The sequence below is a fragment of the Eucyclogobius newberryi genome, unplaced genomic scaffold, assembly GCF_026437365.1.
Source record: "Eucyclogobius newberryi isolate DKJ021-1_F unplaced genomic scaffold, fEucNew1.0.hap1 SCAF_3, whole genome shotgun sequence".
Taxonomy (NCBI): Eukaryota; Metazoa; Chordata; class Actinopteri; order Gobiiformes; family Gobiidae; genus Eucyclogobius; species Eucyclogobius newberryi.
In genome coordinates this window covers 7,068,140-7,089,702 of record NW_027315945.1, presented here as the reverse complement: position 1 = coordinate 7,089,702, position 21,563 = coordinate 7,068,140, and the positions used below count along the sequence as shown (strand labels likewise).

General features: G+C 44.2%; 1 protein-coding gene across 2 annotated transcripts in view; it reads right to left on the bottom strand.

Annotated features, from left to right (window-relative positions):
• The window catches only part of dgkb (diacylglycerol kinase, beta), a 205,012-nt gene that overhangs the window by 175,177 nt on the left and 8,272 nt on the right, over positions 1 to 21,563 (bottom strand). For both annotated transcript variants that reach the window (XM_072460154.1, XM_072460155.1), the window contains exon 2: positions 4,020 to 4,171. In XM_072460154.1, the coding sequence (XP_072316255.1) occupies positions 4,020 to 4,089 (70 nt within the window). In that variant the 5' untranslated portion in view covers positions 4,090 to 4,171. The remainder of the gene's footprint in view (positions 1 to 4,019; positions 4,172 to 21,563) is intronic.

Genomic DNA, 21,563 nt, shown 5'->3' with positions numbered 1-21,563 from the left:
AGGAAGTATGATCACATTAGTCCTGTTCTCAGGTCTCTGCACTGGCTCCCTGTGGCTCAGAGACTTTAAAGCAGCTCTGCTTGTGTACAAGTCTCTCCATGGCCTAGCACCAAAGTACATCTTGGATATGTTAGTGCCATATGAACCATCTCGGACTCTGAGGACCTCAGGGACCGGCCTCCTGCAGGTGCCCAGAGTCAGGACAAAACATGGGGAATCTGCATTTCAGTTTTATGCAGCTAAAATCTGGAACGGTCTTCCTGAAGATGTGAGACAGGCTTCTACTCTGACAATGTTCAAATCTAAGCTAAAAACAGTTTTGTTTAGCTGTGCATATGACTGAAAGGATTTTTTCTTTGCACTCTTCTCTTTTGTTTGTGATTTCATTAGTTTAGACAATCAGTTGGATTGATTTAAAAGGGAGTTGGACTCCAAAACATGTTAGACGTGTAAAAGTATGTACAATCAGTTGGACTGATTTAAAAAGGATTTAAAAAGGAGTTGGACTCCGAAAACACGTTACCCTTTGTGGCTAGGTGTTCTTTATTTAATTTTTAATTTAGTTAATTTTATTGTATTTCTGTTTCTGTAATTTCTTTGTGATTTGGATGCATTTTTCCTGCTGTGTGAAGCACTTTGAATTGCCTTGTGTATGAAATGTGCTCTACAAATAAACTTGCCTTTCCTTGCCTAAAAGTTTCCAGTGACATTATGATGTCTGCTGATTCTGGAAAATGCACTGTTCTAGTTCTGTTGGATCTGTCTGCAGCCTTTGAAACTGTCGACCATCATATCCTGTTAAACAGATTGAGGGTCCTGATTGGACTATCAGGGTCAGTTCTTCATTGATTTTCTTCATATTTATCCGGTCGGAGCTTTAGTGTAGCTGCAAACCAAATAATGTTTGATTCAGCTGATCTGTGGTGTGGAGTTCCTCAGGGCTCCGTCTTGGGTCCCGTCTTATTTTTGCTTTATATAATCCCCCTGGGAATGATCATTAAAGAGTTTAGTGATGTGTCCTACCACCTGTTTGCTGACGATATTCAGCTATATTGCTCTTTTAAGCCCTGAGATCCAAAAGCTGAACTCCTTGGTCAGTTGTTTAGTGCAAATAAAACAATGGCTGAAAAAAACTATCTGCAGCTAAATGCAGACAAAACAGAAATACTGATTATTGCCCCTGATGATTTGCCTGACCCGCCAGCCCCGCCCACATTCTGTTCGAATGCGTAAGGGTCTGGAATCGGAGGCAGAGCCAATGAAATCGTCTGTAATCCATTTACCTATCCAATCCCAGTCGGAGGTTTTAACGCGTCACACTGAGATACGGAAGTAGCGCTTTCCACCCCAGTTCCAAAACATTCAAGATGGCAGACCCGGCTCGTCACCGAGTGTTTACTTCTGCTCTCACTTCGGTTTGAACAATCAGGAAAGTCCGCTCTACTGGCCATGATGAACGTGCGTTAGATGCGGTTATACGAAGGGTGTCATCGCGATTCAGGAGACATTTTCTGCGTTCGGGGACGGATAACGCGCAACGCGCCTTGTCGACATGGGCTACGTAATATCCAGTTAAGCGTGTTGCGTTTTTTGCGTCACTTTTGGGTTTATGTGATTGGTTCTGTCTCTGCTCTCTAAACTCCGCCCTAGAAATTGAAACGCAGCGGTCGAGCCCCAGACCCACACACAGTTTTGATAAGTAGTTTGCCAAAACGTGTTGGGAATGGCTGGTCAGGCAACCTGATGATGTCATTCCAGGGATAAACCAGTATTTGGGTGTTTTAGGCCAGACTGCTAAACCAAGTCTTAGAAACTTGGTGGTTATCTTTGACAAATACATGTCTTTAGAGCACTACCCCAAGCTGTTGACGAGGAACTGTTTCTTTCAGTTGAGGAAAATCTCTAAAGTCAGGAAAATGGTGTCTCAATATGATCTGGAACTCATAATTCATGCTTTTGTCTCTTCACGTTTAGACTATTGTAATCCATGGTCCAGAACTCTGCAGCGAGGATCTTGACTCGCACAAATAGAAGGGCCCACATTTCACCCATTCTCAAAGCCCTTCACTGGCTGCCGGTCTCCTACCGGATACAGTTTAAAATTCTAGTCCTGACTTTTAGAGCTTTGCATGGTCAGGTCCCTTTGTACATCAGCGATCTGATCAAACCGTACACGCCCCCTCGCTCACTGAGGTCTTTGGATCAGAAACTGCTGTTGGTTCCTTGCACTCGTTTTCGGACCAGAGGAAACAGATCCTTCCAGGCTGTTGCACCCAGACTCTAGAATTATCTTCTGCTCTCCCTACGGTCACTGAACTCTGTTGTTGCTTTTAAGGGTCAGCTCAAAACCTTTTTATTTAGTCAGGCCTTTTAAATGCATTTGCTTTAGGGACGTGTTTGTGTTTTGCTCACTGTAAGTGTTTTGTGTTTTTATTGTTTTATTCTGTGTTTTTGTGAAGCACTTTGTGACTTCTGTCTGTGAAAGCTTACTTAGGCTACCCCAAATAAATTGTTTGTTTGCTGTAACCCGAGTCAACATTTTTCACGTGGGTCGGTCGGTAGGCAAATTATTATTATTATTTTTACTTTGAAGGCAAAAAAAAAAAGATCCAAATTTTGCCATTTTTTTTGTCGGAGTGACCGCCAGGGGTCAGGCTTCAACAGTCAATGACGGAAAACGTCTCTATCAACCCAATCGGGAGACTAAATCTCACGATTTTAAGATATTTCAATCAACCTTTTGTCCGCCGCTATGCTTTATTTTGGTAGCGAAGGCGAGCGGGGGGAACATGCGGGGGACACGGGCGCCGCCATGTTTGTTGTGATAACGCTGCTGGGCGTGTTTCAATCCCAGAATGCATTGCGTAAACACCCTGATAGAGCGTGGCATGTCTTATGAACACTTAAGTGGCGCCGACAGAGGCAAACTAACTTGTAAAAGGCAATTTACCGGTTCTGATGTACGCTCTGTTTAATACAGAAGCATATGAAGGACCGAATATGAAGACGTACATGCGATTGCGCAGTGCGTAATCAGTCCTTTGGGATGAAAGATAGGTTAAACAGTGTGATAAAAATATTCGACACAGCGGTTTAGGGAAGTCTGGTGGGTGAGTCGGCGAAATAATTGAAAAATAAAGGATTTTGACGTTTTTTTCAACAAAATGCTTTCAGTCGGTCGGGTTACGGCAAACAGACATATTATTTTGCCCAACTTACTTACACATTTTTATTTTTTATTTTTACATTTTTACAATAACCAAGTTGTACCACAGGAAATCGTATAAATAGTATAGTATTTCCCTTACCTAAATCATTAGGTTACGGTACGCTTTATTGTCCCTGTAGGTAAATCTGTCCTTTGCAAATGGGGAAACCTGTCAGGAGCAGGGTCATCTCCAGATCTTAAGAAAAGCTTTGTTAGTCACTTTAAGGCAAGACATTACAACTGCATTTTGTTTCTTTGTTTTCACCTGGAAACAACATTGTACGAATTATGTCCCATTATTTTCTCAACTTACATTCAACATTCAGTGCTTTAAAGCAGCACAAAAACAGCCTACTGGAATTGCAGACAAAGCCCTGGTTACTACTGGTAACTATGGTTACCAGTAGTAACCATAGTTACAGTTTGAGACTGTACTTAAAACACAGCCTTAATAATGAATATGAGAGAAGCAGGTCTGTGTTCACATGTGTTACTGCACAGAAACAATCCAACACACTGCACACTATGTTTACTGTCTCCCAGGACAATTGAAGAATTACTGCAGTTGTTCCCCCCATAATACCTCCATAATAGCGTTTAGTGTTTAGTGCAGTGTTATAACTATGATATATATATACATATAAAAATAAAAAAGCATGATATTTGACACAAAACGTCTGTATCCATTTTTACGATTATTATCATCGTTGTAGTAATTACAATGTATTTATACTACATGTTTTCACATTCAAGGCACTCAAATCACATTTATGAGCAGATTAGTTACATATAGGAGTGTACATGTACTTACAGTGTGTGTATTCCTGCAGCAAAGCAAATTCAGTAGGGGTCAGAGTGACCCACTTGTCCTGGGAGCTCATTCTGCTCTGCTTGCTCTGCCTGCCTGAGCCTGTGGAGCATGGGATGAGATCATGGCACTGCACCACAGCCAAGGACTTCACACTGAAAGAGAACACAGGTTTGCCATCACCACATGCATGAATTCACAGTCACATTGAGCTGTGACATCTGTGACAGGGAAACTTATATAAAAAGTGCACTATGAAACCTTTCTAAAGGATAATCTCTTGCTTGTATGTTTGTTATTGGTTTGCTAAGAATATTCTACCAGATGGCATCAAACCTAGTTTTGATACAGGTCAGGGGTCGAGTTTATAAAAAAGCAAGAGGAATTCTGACCAAAAGAGTACCTGGGGACAAAATCCAAACGTATGTTGAAAAATATTCAGAATTATAAAACCCTTTGCATGGACTTCAGCAGGTCATTTCCTCCTCAGGATCACCTTGAGCAGAAATCTGTCACGCCTCCTCCACTCCTCGGACAATGCGAAGTCAGTTTTGACTGAGATTTACCTAAACATAAGCCGATAATGAGCGGGTTTTGTTGACCAAGAGGGAGGGGCAGAGAGCGGCTGCAGCAGAGACACAGGCGCGTGAGCTTTATTGAAAACTTCATTGAAGACCAGTCTATGTGTGTGTGAGGGCAGAGGTCCATGTCTATTACAGCAGTGTTTTGACGGCTCGACGCTGCTTATGATAAACTTCATCTCCAGCGCCCAATCAAACAAGTATGGGCTCGATTATATTTTCCATGAGTTTGGTATGTTTAGTGCACTCCGAGTTCTCTGTGCATGCAAACATTGTGACTGACACTGTTGCCTCTAAGCTGCGCGCCTGCGCAATTGCGCACTGCTAGCACATACTCAGCGCACAAGAAAATCTATGGAGCGTAGAAAATAAAATTCACCATAAACGTATTAATCAATACGTTCAATCTAATATTAGACCTAATCTAATCTAATTACCAAACTGGCAATCTAGCAGGAAGCGCAAGCGGTTGACACACTGTAGAAGATGACTCCAATGGACAGTAGAAGCACTGTCCAGTGGACACTGATTATTAAAATCAGACTGCGGGCGCGTTCTAAAGACAACTAGGGTGTCTCTATTGTGTAAATAAAACTTTCTTGGCCAGACCTGACGAGTCAAAAGACAACATGTGCATCATTACTCTGGACCATATTTCTGTGTAAGTATCTCATGTTACAATGTAACACTCACTCGATAAGTACGAGCTCAGGAGCAGATGAACCAGATGTGAAGACACAGGTAAATATGCTCACACAGAGTGATCAAGGACAGAAGGAACAGTAGGGATAGGTGTGATTTGTTCTGTTTGTTAAAGATCCCATATCACACTATTTTTTTCTGTTTCATTAGTCTACCCTAAGGGTATATTTGGGAGAGGAGGGTGGAGGGAAGGGGGAAATAGTGATAATGTGAGTAGAATTCGTTTTCCAGCCAATCCAAGGAGGATATAAACTGTACTCTCGCTAAAAGCAGCGGGAATCAATCAAAAAAACACTTTATATGAAGCACCAACAGCACTGTAAGAAGGTTAAAAGCTCTGAAAAGTCAATCTTGCATGATATATGGGACCTTTAAACTTCAAAATGCTGTGTTTTATGACAATCCTACTCATATTTACTGAGATATTAGTCTAATTAGTCCCGCAGCACAGCGGACTGCGGCTGTGCCGCGAGACCCCCGGGTCAAAATCACTATCGCTTTTATTTATGTGTAAATATCTCATGTTACAACGTGGGCACCCGCGGTTTATGACCCTGTTAGTTGAATGAATCATATCAAAACAGCATCCAGAAATGGTCTTGAAGTGGCACATTTCAAAGCAAGAAGCAGACGAAGCCATCAACCTGGACAAATTGTACAACCATTGGAGACATGAGCAGGACAGATGTGAAAAAAAAGTTAAATTAAAGGCAATATTTGTACATATTGTGCATACACGGGGCCCGGCCGGGCACAGCCCGAAAGAGCGACGTGGGGCCGCCCTCCCGTGGGCCCACCACCCACAGGAGGATCCATAAGGGGCCGGTGCAGAGAGATCTGGGTGGCAGTCGACGGCAGGGTCCTGGGTGACCAGATCTCCAGACACAGAGACTAAGTCTGGGGACATGGAATGTCACCTCGCTGGGGGGGAAAAAGCTTGAGCTTGTGCGGGAGGATGAGCGATATCGACTAGATATAGTCGGCCTCACCTCCACGCACAGTTTGGGCTTTGGAACCCATCTCCTCGAGAGGGGCTGGACGCTCCACTTCCCTGGTGTTGCCCGCGGTGAGAGGCGGCGGGCTGGTGTGGGTTTGCTTATAGCCCCTCAGCTCAGCCGCCACGTGTTGGACTTCACCCCGGTCCCTTCGCCTTCGGGTGGGGAACAGGTTTCTCACTGTTGTGGCAGCCTACGGGCCGAACAGCAGTGCAGAGTACCCGGCCTTCTTGGAGTCCTTGGGAGGGGTACTGAACAGTGCACCGACCGGGGACTGCGTTTTTCTACTGGGGGACTTCAAGGTCATCTGACCTCCGGCCGCGTGTCTTGGACACTCGGGTGAAGAGAGGGGCAGAGTTGTCAACTGATCACCACCTGGTGGTGAGTTGGATCCGCTGGCGGAAGAGGAAGCCGGACAGACTTGGCAGACCCAAGCGCATTGTGAGGGTCTGTTGGGAACGTCTTGCAGAGCCCTCTGTCAGTAGGGTATTCAACTCGCAACTCCGGAAGAGCTTCTCCCATATCCCGGGGGAGGCTGGGGACATTGAGTCCAAGTGGACCATGTTTTCCGCCTCCATTGTTGATGCGGCTGCTCGTCGTCGGACGGTGGAAGGAATACTTTGAGGACCTCCTTAATCCCTCAGTCAGGTCTTCTGAAGAGGAAGCAGAGACCGGGGACCCAGGGGCTGGCTCGCCCATCACCCAAGCTGAAGTCACTGAGGTCGTTCGCAAACTCCTTGGTGGCAGGGCTCCGGGGGTGGATGAGATCCGCCCTGAGTACCTAAAGTCTCTGGATGTTGTAGGAATGTCTTGGCTGGCACGTCTCTGGAACATGGCGTGGACTGGCAGACCGTGGTGGTGGTCCCTCTGTTCAAGAAGGGGGACCGGAGGGTGTGTTCCAACTACAGAGGGATCACACTCCTCAGCCTCCCCGGTAAGGTCTATTCCAAGGTACTGGAGAGGAGAATCTGACCGATAGTCGAACCTCCGATTCAGGAGGAGCAGAGTGGTTTTCGTCCCGGTTGTGGAACACTGGACCAGCTCTATACTCTCCATCGGGTGCTCGAGGGGGTGCTCCGGGAGTACGGGGTCCGGGGCCCTTTGCTCAGGGCTGTCCGGTCCTTGTATGACCGGAGCAGGAGCTGTGTTCGCATTGCCGGCAGTAAGTCAGACCTGTTCCCAGTGCATTTTGGACTCCGCCAGGGCTGCCCTTTGTCACCGGTTCTGTTCATAGTTTTTATGGACAGGATTTCTAGGCGCAGTCAGGGGTCAGAGGGTGTCCGGTTTGGGGACCACAGGATCTCATCTCTGCTGTTTGCAGACGATGTTGTCCTGATGGCTCCATCAAACCCGGACCTGCAGCATGCACTGGGACGGTTTGCAGCCGACTGTGAAGCGGCTGGGATGAGAATCAGCACTGCAAAATCCAAGGCCATGGTTCTCGACCGGAAAAAGGTGGCTTGCCCTCTCCAGGTGGGTGGGGAGTCCTTGCCCCAAGTGGAGGAGCTCAAGTATCTCGGGGTCTTGTTCACGAGTGAGGGAAGGATGGAGCGTGAGATTGACAGGCGGATCGGTGCAGCGGCTGCAGTGATGCAGTCGCTGCATCGGACTGTTGTGGTAAAGAGGGAGCTGAGCCGAAAGGCAAAGCTCTCGATGTCTCGGTCGGTCTACGTTCCTACCCTCACCTATGGTCATGAGCTTTGGGTAATGACCGAAAGAACAAGATCGCAGATACAAGCGGTCGAAATGAGTTTCCTCCGCCGGGTGGCTCGGCGCTCCCTTGGAGATAGGGTGAGGAGCTCGGCCACACGGGGGGAGCTCGGAGTGGAGCCGCTGCTCCTCCACGTCAAGAGGAGCCAGCTGAGGTGGCTCGGGCATCTGTTCCGGATGCCTCCTGGGCGCCTCCCACGGGAGATGTTACGGGCATGTCCCACCGAGAAGATGCCCCGGGGAAGACCCAGGACACGCTGGAGAGACTATGTCTCTCGGCTGGCCTGGGAACACCTCGGGATCCCCCCGGAGGAGTTGGAGGAAGTGTCTCGGGAGATGAAGTCTGGGAGTCCCTGGTTAGACTGCTGCCCCCGCAACCCGGCCCCAGATAAAGCGGAAGAAAATGGATGGATGGATGGATTTGTGCATATTCTAGTGACATTTGTTAAGATTTTTTGGTTATGAATAATCATTATGCTGTGGCTAGATAATTTTTGGGTAGTAGAAATGCTAATACAAAAACTGTGTAATACAGCGAAAACGCAGGAATTGCGCCGCAAAAAGCAGAAATCGCATTTACATAGACTTTGAATGCAAACTGGACGCTTTGAATGCCCCGGTCGGCTTAAAAGGTGTATAAGTCTCATTTGTTCCACAACTGGACCAAAGCAGGACTCTCACATATAAGATACTATACATCTCATGAACATGATTTTTGTATTTTTCATTTTAAGTGGGCCAAATTGCTTATAATAAAAGTAAATTTGTGAAAATTTCTGCTGTAATTTGATTATTTTAATGTTACTTGCTATGATCCAAGGTTTTGAATAGGCTGCATGATACTGGTGTGTGGCCACAGCATGCACATCTGATGTTGCTCACAGTGGTCCTCAGTGTGCTCAAGGAGCTTTTGTGTTTGCCCAGAGACATGAAAAATTAGAGGGAACATTAGTGACTGATTACTAAAGTGGGAGGGGACAGAAAAAGTGGGCGGGAGTACTTGGTTAAATATCCATTTAACCAAGTAAGTTCAAAGTAAGAAAGCAACAGGAATACAACTAAGAGTAAAATTGTGGCTGATATTTTGAATGAACAAGCAAGTTATGTAATGTCACAATTGGAATGTTTTAAAATGTTGTGATTTAGCTGTCATACGTAATTGGTGTTATAGTGGGCGGGCCGCAGGTGTGTGATAAGTGCTCGGATGAAAGCCAGTGTCACTTGGTTTGACAGTTTGTGATGGTGTATAGCAAACAGCAGAATGTGTTTGTGGTCATTAGTTTACTGCACTAGCGCAAGGGAATAGCACCATTTTGTCCACGCCGGTCACACAGCAGGGTAATGGCTGTATGATTATGTGTCACTGAGGCAGTTGGGAGTAGTATGTGGAGAATATAAAGCAGTTGGTGTTAGCATTAGCACAACAAGCGAAGCGGTGGCTGTCTACTGTTGTTTTCAAAATTGGGCTTAACTGCAGGTGGTAATTTGTCTGTTTTGAAATGAAAAATGTGTTGAAATTAGGGCTGAAACGATAGATTTAGTAATTTGATTACAAAAAAATGCTTTGATTGTTATTTGATTGCTAATATAAATAAAAATGTGTTAATCAGTGGCGCACAGAACTACTTGTGGCGCTTGTTTCACACAGAGCTTGTGTCTGCACTGAAATTAAATCACAATGGAGGAGAAAATGGTCTGACATGTGTTGCTATGGAGCGGACTTTTGTGTGAAAGAGCATAAAGGGCAGGAAAGATGAAACAGAAAGGCTAACGTGAGAAGCACACAAACCTAATGCTGCAAAATGTTGTTTTTCTTTATTTTCTAGCTGTGAAATGTATAAGACAAACATTGGATATTAAACATTAGAAATGAGCAAGTAATGATCTCAAAGAGACTGAAATGTTGCAGATGCATCTCATCATGGACATTTGGACTGGTATGTCTGTCTTTAGAAGTGAAATAATGCTGTTTTGGAGACATACATATGTGAAATTGTTATTTCAAGCAGAAACTATTAAATACCCTTTATATGTAGTTTTATGGAATGTTTAAAAATGATTTTATTTTATTTATTTATTTATTTAGTATGGACATAAAAAATACTTTGGATGGACTAGGGGCATTATTTCAAGTGTTATGGCTAAAATTAAAATTTTCGACACATTTCTTGATTAATCTAAGAACATATTCAGTAGATTACTTGATTACTTAAAGGAATAATGGAGGATTTTTCGCCAATTTGAGAACACAAGCGGAAGTGCGCATGCACACTCACCCCATGCGGAAGCAGAGAAGGTGCGTTTGTTTATTGACGGATCGCATTGCATCTCTCGTCTCCCGTAGATTTCCATCTCTTCTGAGCCAGCTGTCTTTCTCTGTCTTCATTTTGTCCTGTACACTGAGGGAACTATATTATGATATGATCCATGCGCTTAGACACAGGGAAACATGCTGCTCTCCTGGGGACGAGCCAAAGAGGCTGCAGGTGAGCAGTAGGTGCGTTCTATGATTGATACGTGGACTAATCGGCCGTCCACGCCACGAGGAAATGAGAATAAGATTTGGCGCCAAAAAAATCATCCATTACACCTTTAAATAATTGATAGCTGCAACCATATTTGAAATTGAGGAGTACTGAAACAAGAAGTCATAATAGACATAATCAGACTTGTATGTGTCAAGAGAGTATTGTATTTAGCAGTTTCAGTGTCCTCTAAAATATGTACTTCAAATACACCCTTCAAACTAAGGTGGGTGATATGACAAAATCAATTACTATTTTTTGATAAAACATTTTGTATTAAAAATGTCTTTCAGTATTAAGTTTGTGAATAAAACGTTTAGTTTTAATTTAGATCAGTATAATTGAAAGATGCACTATGTAACTTTTCTGGTGAATGGTCCATCGTAACTTCTTGGAGTCCATGTATTAGAGTTGCATGTTGAATGTAATAAACACAAACCCTTTGTTAAGAGCATTAGAAATGACTTCTCATCTGATGAGATTTTGGTTCTTTTTGTGGTATTGGCAGAAAACAATTTTAAGTGTTTTACAAAAACAATGTACAATTAACAAATGTAAAAGTTTTTAAATGTTACATAAATTAGTCTTTCAGAAGTAAAAAAGAAACAAACTGAAATTCAAGTTGTTCGAGCTCAAAGAAAGCAAATAACCCACAGCATGATTTTTCTGATTAAAAACCCTGAAGATGATCACTGACTATTTGAAACTTTTGAATCTCAATTTGATTAAATAGAAAATAAATACACAGCCCAATTAAAGGGTTTAAAAATCAACAATATACTATATTCTTCATTCCAAAATAGTTCAGCTTTGGATGAAGAATTAGCAGTTTCTCCAGTTTGTATTTTGTATCCATGTTATTAGTCTTCATCTGGGGCATGTGAATGAAATGTGACTGCAATTTATTTTGAATATAACTCAAATAATTACTATTTTGTACTAGAATCTCCCATACCAGACTTGCTGCTTTCTAACTATAATTACTGCATAGAACAGCAAGAGCCTAGCCAGAACTTGTCCGTCAATTATTTTGTACAGCTAGAGATGAACGGTACACACAGAAGACACAGTGTTCTGTATTGGACAGCTAAAACCTTCTCTCAATAAATTACTTTTAAGACTCTTAAATACATAGACGTGCACGGTGGCAAAGGCGGTTAGCGCTCTTGCCTCCCAAGAAGGAGATCATGGGTTCGATTCCCGGACTAGACCAACATCACATGATCTCTCTGGGTGGAGTTTGCATGTTCTCCCCGTGTTACCGTGGGGCTCTCCGGGTTGTACCCCGCCTAAGGCCCGAAGTCACTGGGATAGGCTCCAGTCACCCGCGACCCCCGAAAGGGAACAAGCGGTAGAAAATGGATGGATGGATGAAATACATAGACCCCCAAATGAGAAAAAAACAAACAAAATTAGAAATGCTTACTTTCGTCAAAGCTCCAGGTTCAAAAAGAGAATTACAGAGATAAGTTAATTTTATGTAGAACTAGGGAAAGATATTTTTTCTGAAATAATTGGAAGATACAGTAACAACTCACATGTCCTGTTTGCCACAGTAAACAGATTAACAAACCCTCCAGCTCAGCTACCGTTAGAACAAATTTCTACATCCAAGAGTTTGCATTATTCTTTAATGACAAAGTTCAGGGCATTAAAAATGCAATATATCCCACAATGCAAAAACTAAGGCAAGGCAAGGTAAGGCAAGTTTATTTGTAGAGCACATTTCATACACAAGGCAATTCAAAGTGCTTCACACCGCAAAAAAAAATGCATTAAAATCACTAAGAAATTACAGAAACAGGAATACAATGAAATTAACTAAAAAAACAAACAAAACACCTAGCCACAAAGGGTAACGTGTTTTCGGAGTCCAACTCCTTTTTAAATCAGTCCAACTGATTGTACGTACTTTTACACGTCCAACGTGTTTTGGAGTCCAACTCCCTTTTAAATCAATCCAACTGATTGTCTAAACTAATGAAATCACAAAACAATTTAAGACCTAAAAGAGAAGAGTGCAAAGAAAAATCCTTTCAGTCATATGCGCAGCTAAAGAAAACAGTTTTTAGCTTAGATTTGAACATCGTCAGGAAGACTGTTCCAAATTTTAGCCTCATAAAACTTAAACGCGGATTCCCCATGTTTAGTCCTGACTCTGGGCACCAGCAGGAGGCTGGTCCCTGAGGTCCTCAGAGTCCGAGATGGTTCATATGGCACTAACATGCCCAAGACGTACTAGCCCATGGAGAGACTTGTATACAAGTAGAGCTGCTTTAAAGTCTATTATCTGAGCTACAGGGAGCCAGTGCAGAGACCTGAGAACAGGACTAATGTGATGGTACTTCCTGGTTCTAGTCAGGACCCGAGCAGCATTCTGGATGTACTGCAGCTGTTTTACAGCTCGTTTGGAGAGGCCAGTGAGCAGGCCTTTACAGTAGTCTAATCTACTGGAGACAAACGCATGGATAAGTCTCTCCAAATCTGGTTTTTACACTATATTTTTGATTTTGGAAATGTTTTAGATGGTAAAAAGCAGCTGATGTTATTGATTTGATGTGGCTGTTAAAGTTCAAGTCTGAGTCCATTATTACCCCCAGAACTTCCAAATTGATTTGTAAGGCAAGGCAAGTTTATTTGTAGAGCATTTGTCATACACAAGGCAATTCAAAGTGCTTCACACAGCAGGAAAAATGCATTAAAATCACAAAGAAATTACAGAAACAGAAATACAATAAAATTAACTGAATCAAAAATAAAAAACACCGAGCCAAATCCAAATTTATCTGACCACATTAGCAGGCATTCCAGACACTCCTTCCCATATTTATTTGACATTGCAGCATGACAGGTGTCAACGGGATGGACTCATCACTTTTAGATTGATTTGTTCCCATATCTGCGCGCTTTCTGCAAACTGCACACGTCTGTGCTGAGCGTATGTTTCTTTTACGACGACTCTCCCGTCGACGCCTCCACCTGATGTGTGGCGCTTTGTATCTTTACCGACGGACCTAGTCTCGTCTGCCCCTCCTTCCCTAAACTAATTGTCTCAGACAAAACTCGACCAAAGCTTTAGTGTTAAAACCTGGCTATTGGTCAGTGGGTAAGGTGCGCCAGGCTCTTCCTGGGCTTTACAATAGGCTTAGTGCCGACAGACAATCTAACCAGCGGGTGTTCTGACCCTCTCCCCAGGCACCTGCGATGAGCTGCGCTTGGACACCAGCACAATGGGCTATTGTGTCCAGCAAAATTATTTACATGTTCGAATGCAATCATATCTAAATAGTAATTTGTAGGTTTTAGAGTGGGGAGTGTCTACAGAGCCTCTCCTGAAACTGCTGGGCTATTTGACCGCGCCGGGTTAGACCGCCCCGGGTTAGAGTTAGGGTTAGGGTTAGGGTCAGGGTTAGGGTTAAGGTTAGGGTTAGGGTTAGGGTTAGCCATGAAGCTATATGGCCGTGCCACGGCTCCTGAAACTGCTGGGCTATTTCACCGCGCCGCGGCTCTGTAGCCACGGCCTTTAGAGCGAGACTCTGGAGGTGACCCAAAGCAGCACTTAGATCTAACAGAATTAAGACTGGGGCTTTGCCTGTGTCAGTGTTCAGGCGGATGCCATTTGTCACCTTGACAAGAGCAGTCTCAGTGCTGTGATGAGGTCTAAAACCTGACTGAAAAACATCAAATTAGTTGTTTATTAAGAGGAAATCTGTGAGCTGTTGGTAAACAACCTTTTCAAGGAATTTGCCCCAAAATGGCAGATTAGAGATGGGCCGGTAATTACTCAGTACTGCGGCATCAAAACTGCTCTTCTTTAGGAGAGACTTTATGACCGCAGTTTTCAAAGACATTGGGAATGTTCCAGATTGAAGCGACATGTTAACTATGTGAGTGAATGGTGCTAGTAAACTGTTCAGCACAGACTTTAGAAATCTGGTGGGTAACACATCGAGGCAGCATGTAGATGAACTCAGACTGGTGATGATCTCCTGGACAGTTTTGTCAGTTACAGGTGCAAAGTGAGTTAGCTCTAATTGTCTAGGTTTTGGGTAATTTTTTGCATTGTGGGATTTATTGCATTTTTAATGCCCTGAACTTTGTCATTAAAGAATAATGCAAACTTAATACACTAGGATGTGGAAATTAGTTCTAATGGCAGCTGAGCTGGAGGGTTTGTTAATCTGTTTACTGTGTTGAACAGGACACGCGAGTTGTTACTGCAGCTTCCAATAATTTCAGAGAAATATCTTTCCCTAGTTATACATAAAATTAGGTTGTACATGTTAAGCTTCTCTTTGTAAATCTCTTTTTGAACCTGGAGCTTTGACTTGCGTCATTTCGGTGAAGATGAGAAGGAGAGTGAGGAACCTGTAGTGGGAGTAGATGTTGCAGGGGGAACCCAGGGCTGGTCTGAAGGCAGAAGCGATGACAGGGATGTTGTTGAGCCTGTCACAGATGGGTCCAAGGCCTTTGAAGATTGTTGTGGTGCTGTTGCTGAGTCCTTCGCTGGAGGCAGTGGAGGTGAATGTGGAGCAGCTGGAGCTGAATCCTTTTCTGGTGGTGGTGGTGGAGCGGCTGCTGATGAATCCTTTGGTGGAGGCTGTGGTTGTGGTGCTGTTGATATTGAAACATTGGCTTGGTCACTGGCTGATGGAGCAGGAATCCTTTTCTCAGTCCTCTCTTCTCTAACTATCTGCTCAGGACCCTGTCCATGCCCAGTCCAATGCCTCAGAGCGTGGAGCAGGTTCTGTCAGCACCCTCAAAACCACCGAGACTCACTGTCCAGGAGATCATCACCAGTCTGAATTCATCTACATGCTGCCTCGATGTGTAACCCACCAGATTTCTAAAGTCTATGCTGAACAGTTTGTTAGTGCCACTCACTCACATAGTTAACAAATCACTTCAATCTGGAACATTCCCAATGTCTTTGAAAACTGCAGCATCTGGAGTCCCCGGGAACCTATGTCAGGATCCTGTTTGTGGTCTTCAGCTCTGCATTCAACACTATCCTCCCTGCTCTGCTCCAGGACAGGCTCTCCCAGCTCAACGTGCCCTACTCCCCCTGCAGGTGGATCAATGACTTTCTGACGGATCGGAGGCAGTGCATGCGGCTGGGAAATTATCTCAGACACTCTATCAGCACAGAACTTCCACAGGGCTGTGTACTTTCTCCCCGGCTCTTCTCTCTGTACACAAACTGCTGCACCTCCAGCCACGACTCCGTGAAAGTAATCAAGTATGCGGACGACACCACTTTCATCGGGCTTATCACGGACGGGGATGAGTCTGTCTACAGCAGGGAGGTGGACCAGCTGGTGTCCTGGTGCAGCGGTAACAACCTGGAGTTCAACGCCCAGAAGACAGTGGAGATGATCGTGGAATTCTGGAAAGCCACAGCCCCCTAACTCCCCCCGTCACCATCACAGACTCCCCCATCTCCACTTTGGACTCCCTCTGCTTTCTCGGCACCACCAATCAGGGCCTCAAGTGGGAGCTCACCTTCAACTCCCTCATCAAGAAGGCTCAGCAGAGGATGTACTTCCTACGGCAGCTGAGGAAATTCAAGATGCCAGCGGAGATGATGGTCCAGTTCTACACAGCCATCATTGAGTCAATCATCACCGTGTGGTACGTTGGAGCCACAGCCAGAGACAAACAGAGACTACAGCGCATTGTGCGCTCTGCTGAGAAAGTGATCGGCTGGGGACAACCATCTCTGCAGGACCTGTATGTCTCTAGGGCTCTGGGACGTGCAGGTTGGATTACAGCAGACCCTTATCACCCTGGACATTATTTGTGCCACCCCCCTCAGGCAGGAAGCTACGGTCCATCCGGACCAGAACCTCCCGCCACAAGAACAGTTTCTTTCCCTCTGCCATTGGACTCATGAACACTTCCTAAACACTGTCACTTTAACCATAATTTAATCACTCACTGCACTGTTCTCTTTCTGCTCTACATATGTATATATGTACAACTGTACATTTGTCTAATAAAACATATTATTATTATTCTTTTTTTTAATTCTTATTTTTCTATCTGATAGCTTGACTTATTCATTGTTCATTGTTTTATTGTATTGTGTTGCATCGAATCCAAGGTGTCAAGGTGACAAATGACATCCGCCTTAACACTGACACAGGAAATGCCTCTCAATTCTGTTAGATCCGAGTGCTGCTTTTGATACTGTCGATCATGGGATCCTCTTACAGAGACTAGAGGATTGGGTGGGCATCACTGGCACGGCCATAAATTGTTTAAGGTCTTATCTGGAAGACCGGAAGTACTTTGATGAAATTGGTAACTGTGTCTCAGACCACATCCCCCTGACCTGTGGGGTGCCCTAAGGGTCAATCCTGCTGCTGTTAAGTCAGAATCACAATAATGCAGACGACAGTAAGATCTATGTTTTACTGACGGCAGGTGAATATAGACCAGTGGATTCACTCTGTAACTGCATCCAACTGATCAGTGTGTGGATGCAAAACAATTTTCTCTAGCTGAACTCAGACAAGACTGAAATGATCGTCTTTGGCCCACAGAAACAAAGAGAAAGTGTTAGCGGTCACCTCCAGAGTCTCGCTCTAAAACCTCCAAATCAACTAAGAAATCTGGAGTAATAACTAGGGATGCATACCTAAACCCGCATTCAGGTTCAAGTCCGGATTCGAATCCAGAGGTTTAGGTTTAGGTCCGGACCTAAACCATGCCATATTTGCATAATGTTACAACAGCGTAACAAAAGCTACTTCGCTAAATTAAGTTGAAGACACTTGAACAAGGACGACTATCAAACACAAGGCTTAACTGCAGATTGAAATAAACTCAACTTGTAACTTCTGTTAAAAAACAGTGAATAAAGCAGACAACTTACAAATCTCAAGCTACTAGCTAAGACTCAACTCAACAACAAGAGCATGTTGAGTATTGTTGACAAGAGTCAGTCTGGGTCAAGGGTCAAAGCAGTTGTTTCATCTGATACAATGTTTTGCCTTTAGACACATTTCCATCTTTAATTTTACAGATCCAATGGCATCAAAAGTCAGGTAAAAACCTTCAAACAGACAAAACACCAGTGTAAATAATTAAGTCACAGTGTAAAATAACAGAGTTATAAAAACTAGCATAAAAGTCAACTTGAATCACTATAAAGCAATCAACTTAGCAGTATCAAAAGTAGAATATGAAAATATTTTACACAACAAATCAAAATAATACATCATATTAGCAGCATTAAACACCAGACCATATTTAACAACTGTAGAATACAAGTACAAAATACTATTACAAAATATAAACTCCAATTAATGAATGCAGCAATTAAGCAATATTACTTTGACTTTACTTTGAATTTACTTAATGCCAAATACATCACACCACAACATAACATTTAAGTTATTTCAGTCATATTTACACCCAGACCAAAGACCAAGACAAGAAACCACGCTGACCCCGCCCCTTTAACCCGCATCACAACGTCGCACGCGGCGGCCACAGCTTAAAACAGTTCAAATAAAGCCAGCGATCTTACCGGCTGCCGCTTCAATGTTCTCATGTGGAGACACGGTTCTGCACAGCTCGACGCGTACGAGGCGCTCCTGTCTCTCGCATCTTTAAACTTATTTCACCGGCTTCAACTTATGCCCGGAAGACGCGTGCGTCGCTAATTATGGTCCGTGTGCGCTATTGACGGCGGCGCATGGCAGTGTTTACGTCGTTTCTAGTGCGAATTTCGCGATCAATGGAAGGTTTAAGATGGTTTAAATTCTAGAACAAAAAGGATATAGTATTTGAGTGCTATATTTTATATGAGTCCAGAACCGAATCACCGGGGTTTCGTTTTTTTTGGACCTGAACCGAAACGTTTTTACAAGTCCAGATCCGGTCCGTCGTAGTGGTACGCATCCCTAGTAAAAACGGAGTCAGACTTTTTTAACAGCCACATCAAATGAATAACATCAGCAGCTTTTTACCATCTAAAGACATTGCCAGAATCAAAAATATAGTGTTGAAACCAGATTTGGAGAGACTTATCCATTGGTATCCATGTTTCTCTCCAGTAGATTAGACTAATCCAAACGAGCTGTAAAACAGCTGCAGTACATCCAGAATGTTGCCTCTAGAACCAGGAAGTACGATCACATTAGTTCTGTGCTCAGGTCTCTGCAGAGATGAGCAGAGTCAATATCATTGTTTGCTCCAATACCTGCATCCTAAGAACTTTTTTTATCTTGCGGTTGTTGGTTCTAATTACTGAGAATAACGAGACAAGATTATGGTCGTTAAAATAAAAGTGTTTATTCCCTACGATTACAAAACTAACAGATTAATAACACATGTCATGTCCCTCAAGTTCCCATCAGACGTCTGCCCCTCACTCAGGGCCTCTCACACACAGAACAAACAATATGAATATTCATAAGAAGGTGGATCTTTTCTGGCACCTCTTGGTACCAGGCTCTACCTTCCAGGACATCCTAATATGGTCGTGAGATGCGACCCTTGACCCAAACAGAGAAGTTGGGGGAGCAGAGACAGACCAAGCAGACAGAGCAAGAATGTGCAGTGTCTGTGTGTGCGTGTGTCCAGTATGATAACAATGAAAGGTATATTAATGCATTACAATATTAAATGCTTATTAATTCCTACACAGGGTTTATTTTGGTTCTTCTTCCGGATCGTACGTAGCACATCACGGGAGCGTCATCTCTGATTGGCTGCTGCGGCGCATCCGCCGCAGAAAGTTGGACAAAGCTGAACATCTCGGCGTTGGACGCTTTGGACGCTCTCGACCCTTGGATGCGCATCCAAAGCGTTGAGAGCGCCGAAAACGCAGAAATCACGCCACGGAAAACACAGGAGGCGTTCAACGCCCGTTTACATAGACTTTGAATGTAAACTGGATGCTTTGGACGCCGCGGTGTGTAACCCCCTTTAGAAAGGCCTCTTTTGTATCTTAAAACGCAACTGGTTCACTTTGGCCTTTGTGGATATTGATCAATTCTTGTCATGTCTGTGTCCTATTATCATGCGCCACGACGATCTTACTGCATATAGGTCACGACGAACATTCTGTGTATTTTCTGTGTATCTTTCTGTATTTATCTGTGGAATAGTCTAAACAATCTTAAAGCGGACGTCATAGCGAACGTCAGGCCATTTTATCAGACCCAAGCAACAGCTTTATAAAACACAGCTAAATCTTGTGGAGAGTCGAATTTCAGGTGCAAGACGAACAACATGCTGCTGTTTTGCCTGTTTTTCCTGTTTTTATTCTGTATGAAACAATTTTGCATAGTTTGTGTTTTATTGTAGCACTTTGTCCAACCTTTAAATAATACTATAATTAAAGTTGCAGTTATGAATCTGTGAAAAAAGCCATGGAAAAGCGTTTGATAGAAGAAGTATGGCGCTGTCTGCCCTGACGTACACTGACTGCACAGGGTGATGTCACGACGTTATGGTTGGTATGTATGTTTTAATTTGTTCTGGTGTACAATGTTACATTGACCAACAAAGACAAATTTACACCCGTCATCCCTGGGCATGTTGATGTTGCAATCTAAAAATGTATTTAAAGTGTAAATGCATACTTAACCTGTCACGGGTTCGTGTTTAGCTTCCGTGAAAAAAAATTAGAGTGGTGATTTTTATTCACACCCAGTCCCAAAAACAGTGGAAAAAATATGTACAGTGGAATAACAAGGTATTTACAGGATCCAAAACAAATGTACAGCAGCGACAATAACCAGGTCTCATTACCAACATGCTCTCCTCAGCTCTTTCCCCTCAAAAATGAGCAGAGCTCCTTTTTAAACCCTTAGCCCCTCCCCTGGGCAAACCAATTAACCAAAGATAGGGGTTAAACACAAAAATTGCAAAATCAACATAAACCCCCAAAAATCATACCGTCCCTTTAACTAGCACTGAAGTCTACATAGCCCTCCATATGGCTCAGACAATAAGAACACAAGAAACCGTAGTAAATAACAAAAAACACATTGCAAACAAAATGGTCGAGTCCTCTGGTCATGTGACGAGACGAAGCGCGGCAACTAGCGCTTTAAAATTGCGCCTCGGCATTGTCTCTGGTTGGCCCACCGGAGAGGAGGCAGCAGCAGCAGCCGCAGGTGAGTGTGGTGCGTATGCGCCGAGTGTGCACCGTCGAACGCTTTACAGCGGGGAAAAGTGTCCGGGCAGTGGGGAAACAGTTCACGGAAGTGAAGGTTCATAATTCAACTAACGGGCGCTCCGAAAATAAGAGCGCACCGCCGACGCACGCTGGGGAGAAGAGATGACGGGGAGGTTAGGGCACACCGTCACAATATCCCCCTCCTCCGCAAGGTTGACAATGTGCAGCAACCCGGAGAGGTAGTCTGCCACCACGTCGGTCTTGCCAGCTCGATGGCGAATCTGGAACGGCTGAAGGGAGAGGTACCAGCGGGTGAGACGACTGTTGTGGTCCTTCATAGAGTTCATCCACGTCAGCGCACGATGGTCTGTCTCCAACTCCCTCCCGAGCAGGTAGTACCTCTCCAGGGCCCACTTGATGGCCAGGCCCTCTTTCTCCACAGTAGAGTACCTGGTTTCACGTGGCAGCATCTTGCGACTCAAGTAAAGGACAGGTCTTTCTTCTCCAGGGTTGCCTTGGGCCAGGACTGCCCCCAATCCCACTGCAGAGGCATCCGTCTGGACAAGGAAACAAGGAACCTCTTGGTGAAGTCAGGACTCCTCAGCACTGGCAAAGAGCACAGGCAGGTCTTAACGGTCCGAAAGGCGCTCTCACAGTCCTCTGTCCAAACAGGGTTTCTCTGATCCTTCGCCGTCAGAGCCATCAGAGGAGCTGCAATGGTAGCAAACTGTGGGACAAATCTTCTGTACCAGCCAGCCAAGCCTTTGTCCGTGGGCGCGGGCAGCTGCGGACGGCTTCGACCTTGTCCACCTGTGGTCTGACCTCGCCACGTCCCAGCCGGTAGCCTAGGTACTGTGCCTCTTCCTTGGCCCATTGACACTTTGAAGGATTCAGTGTCA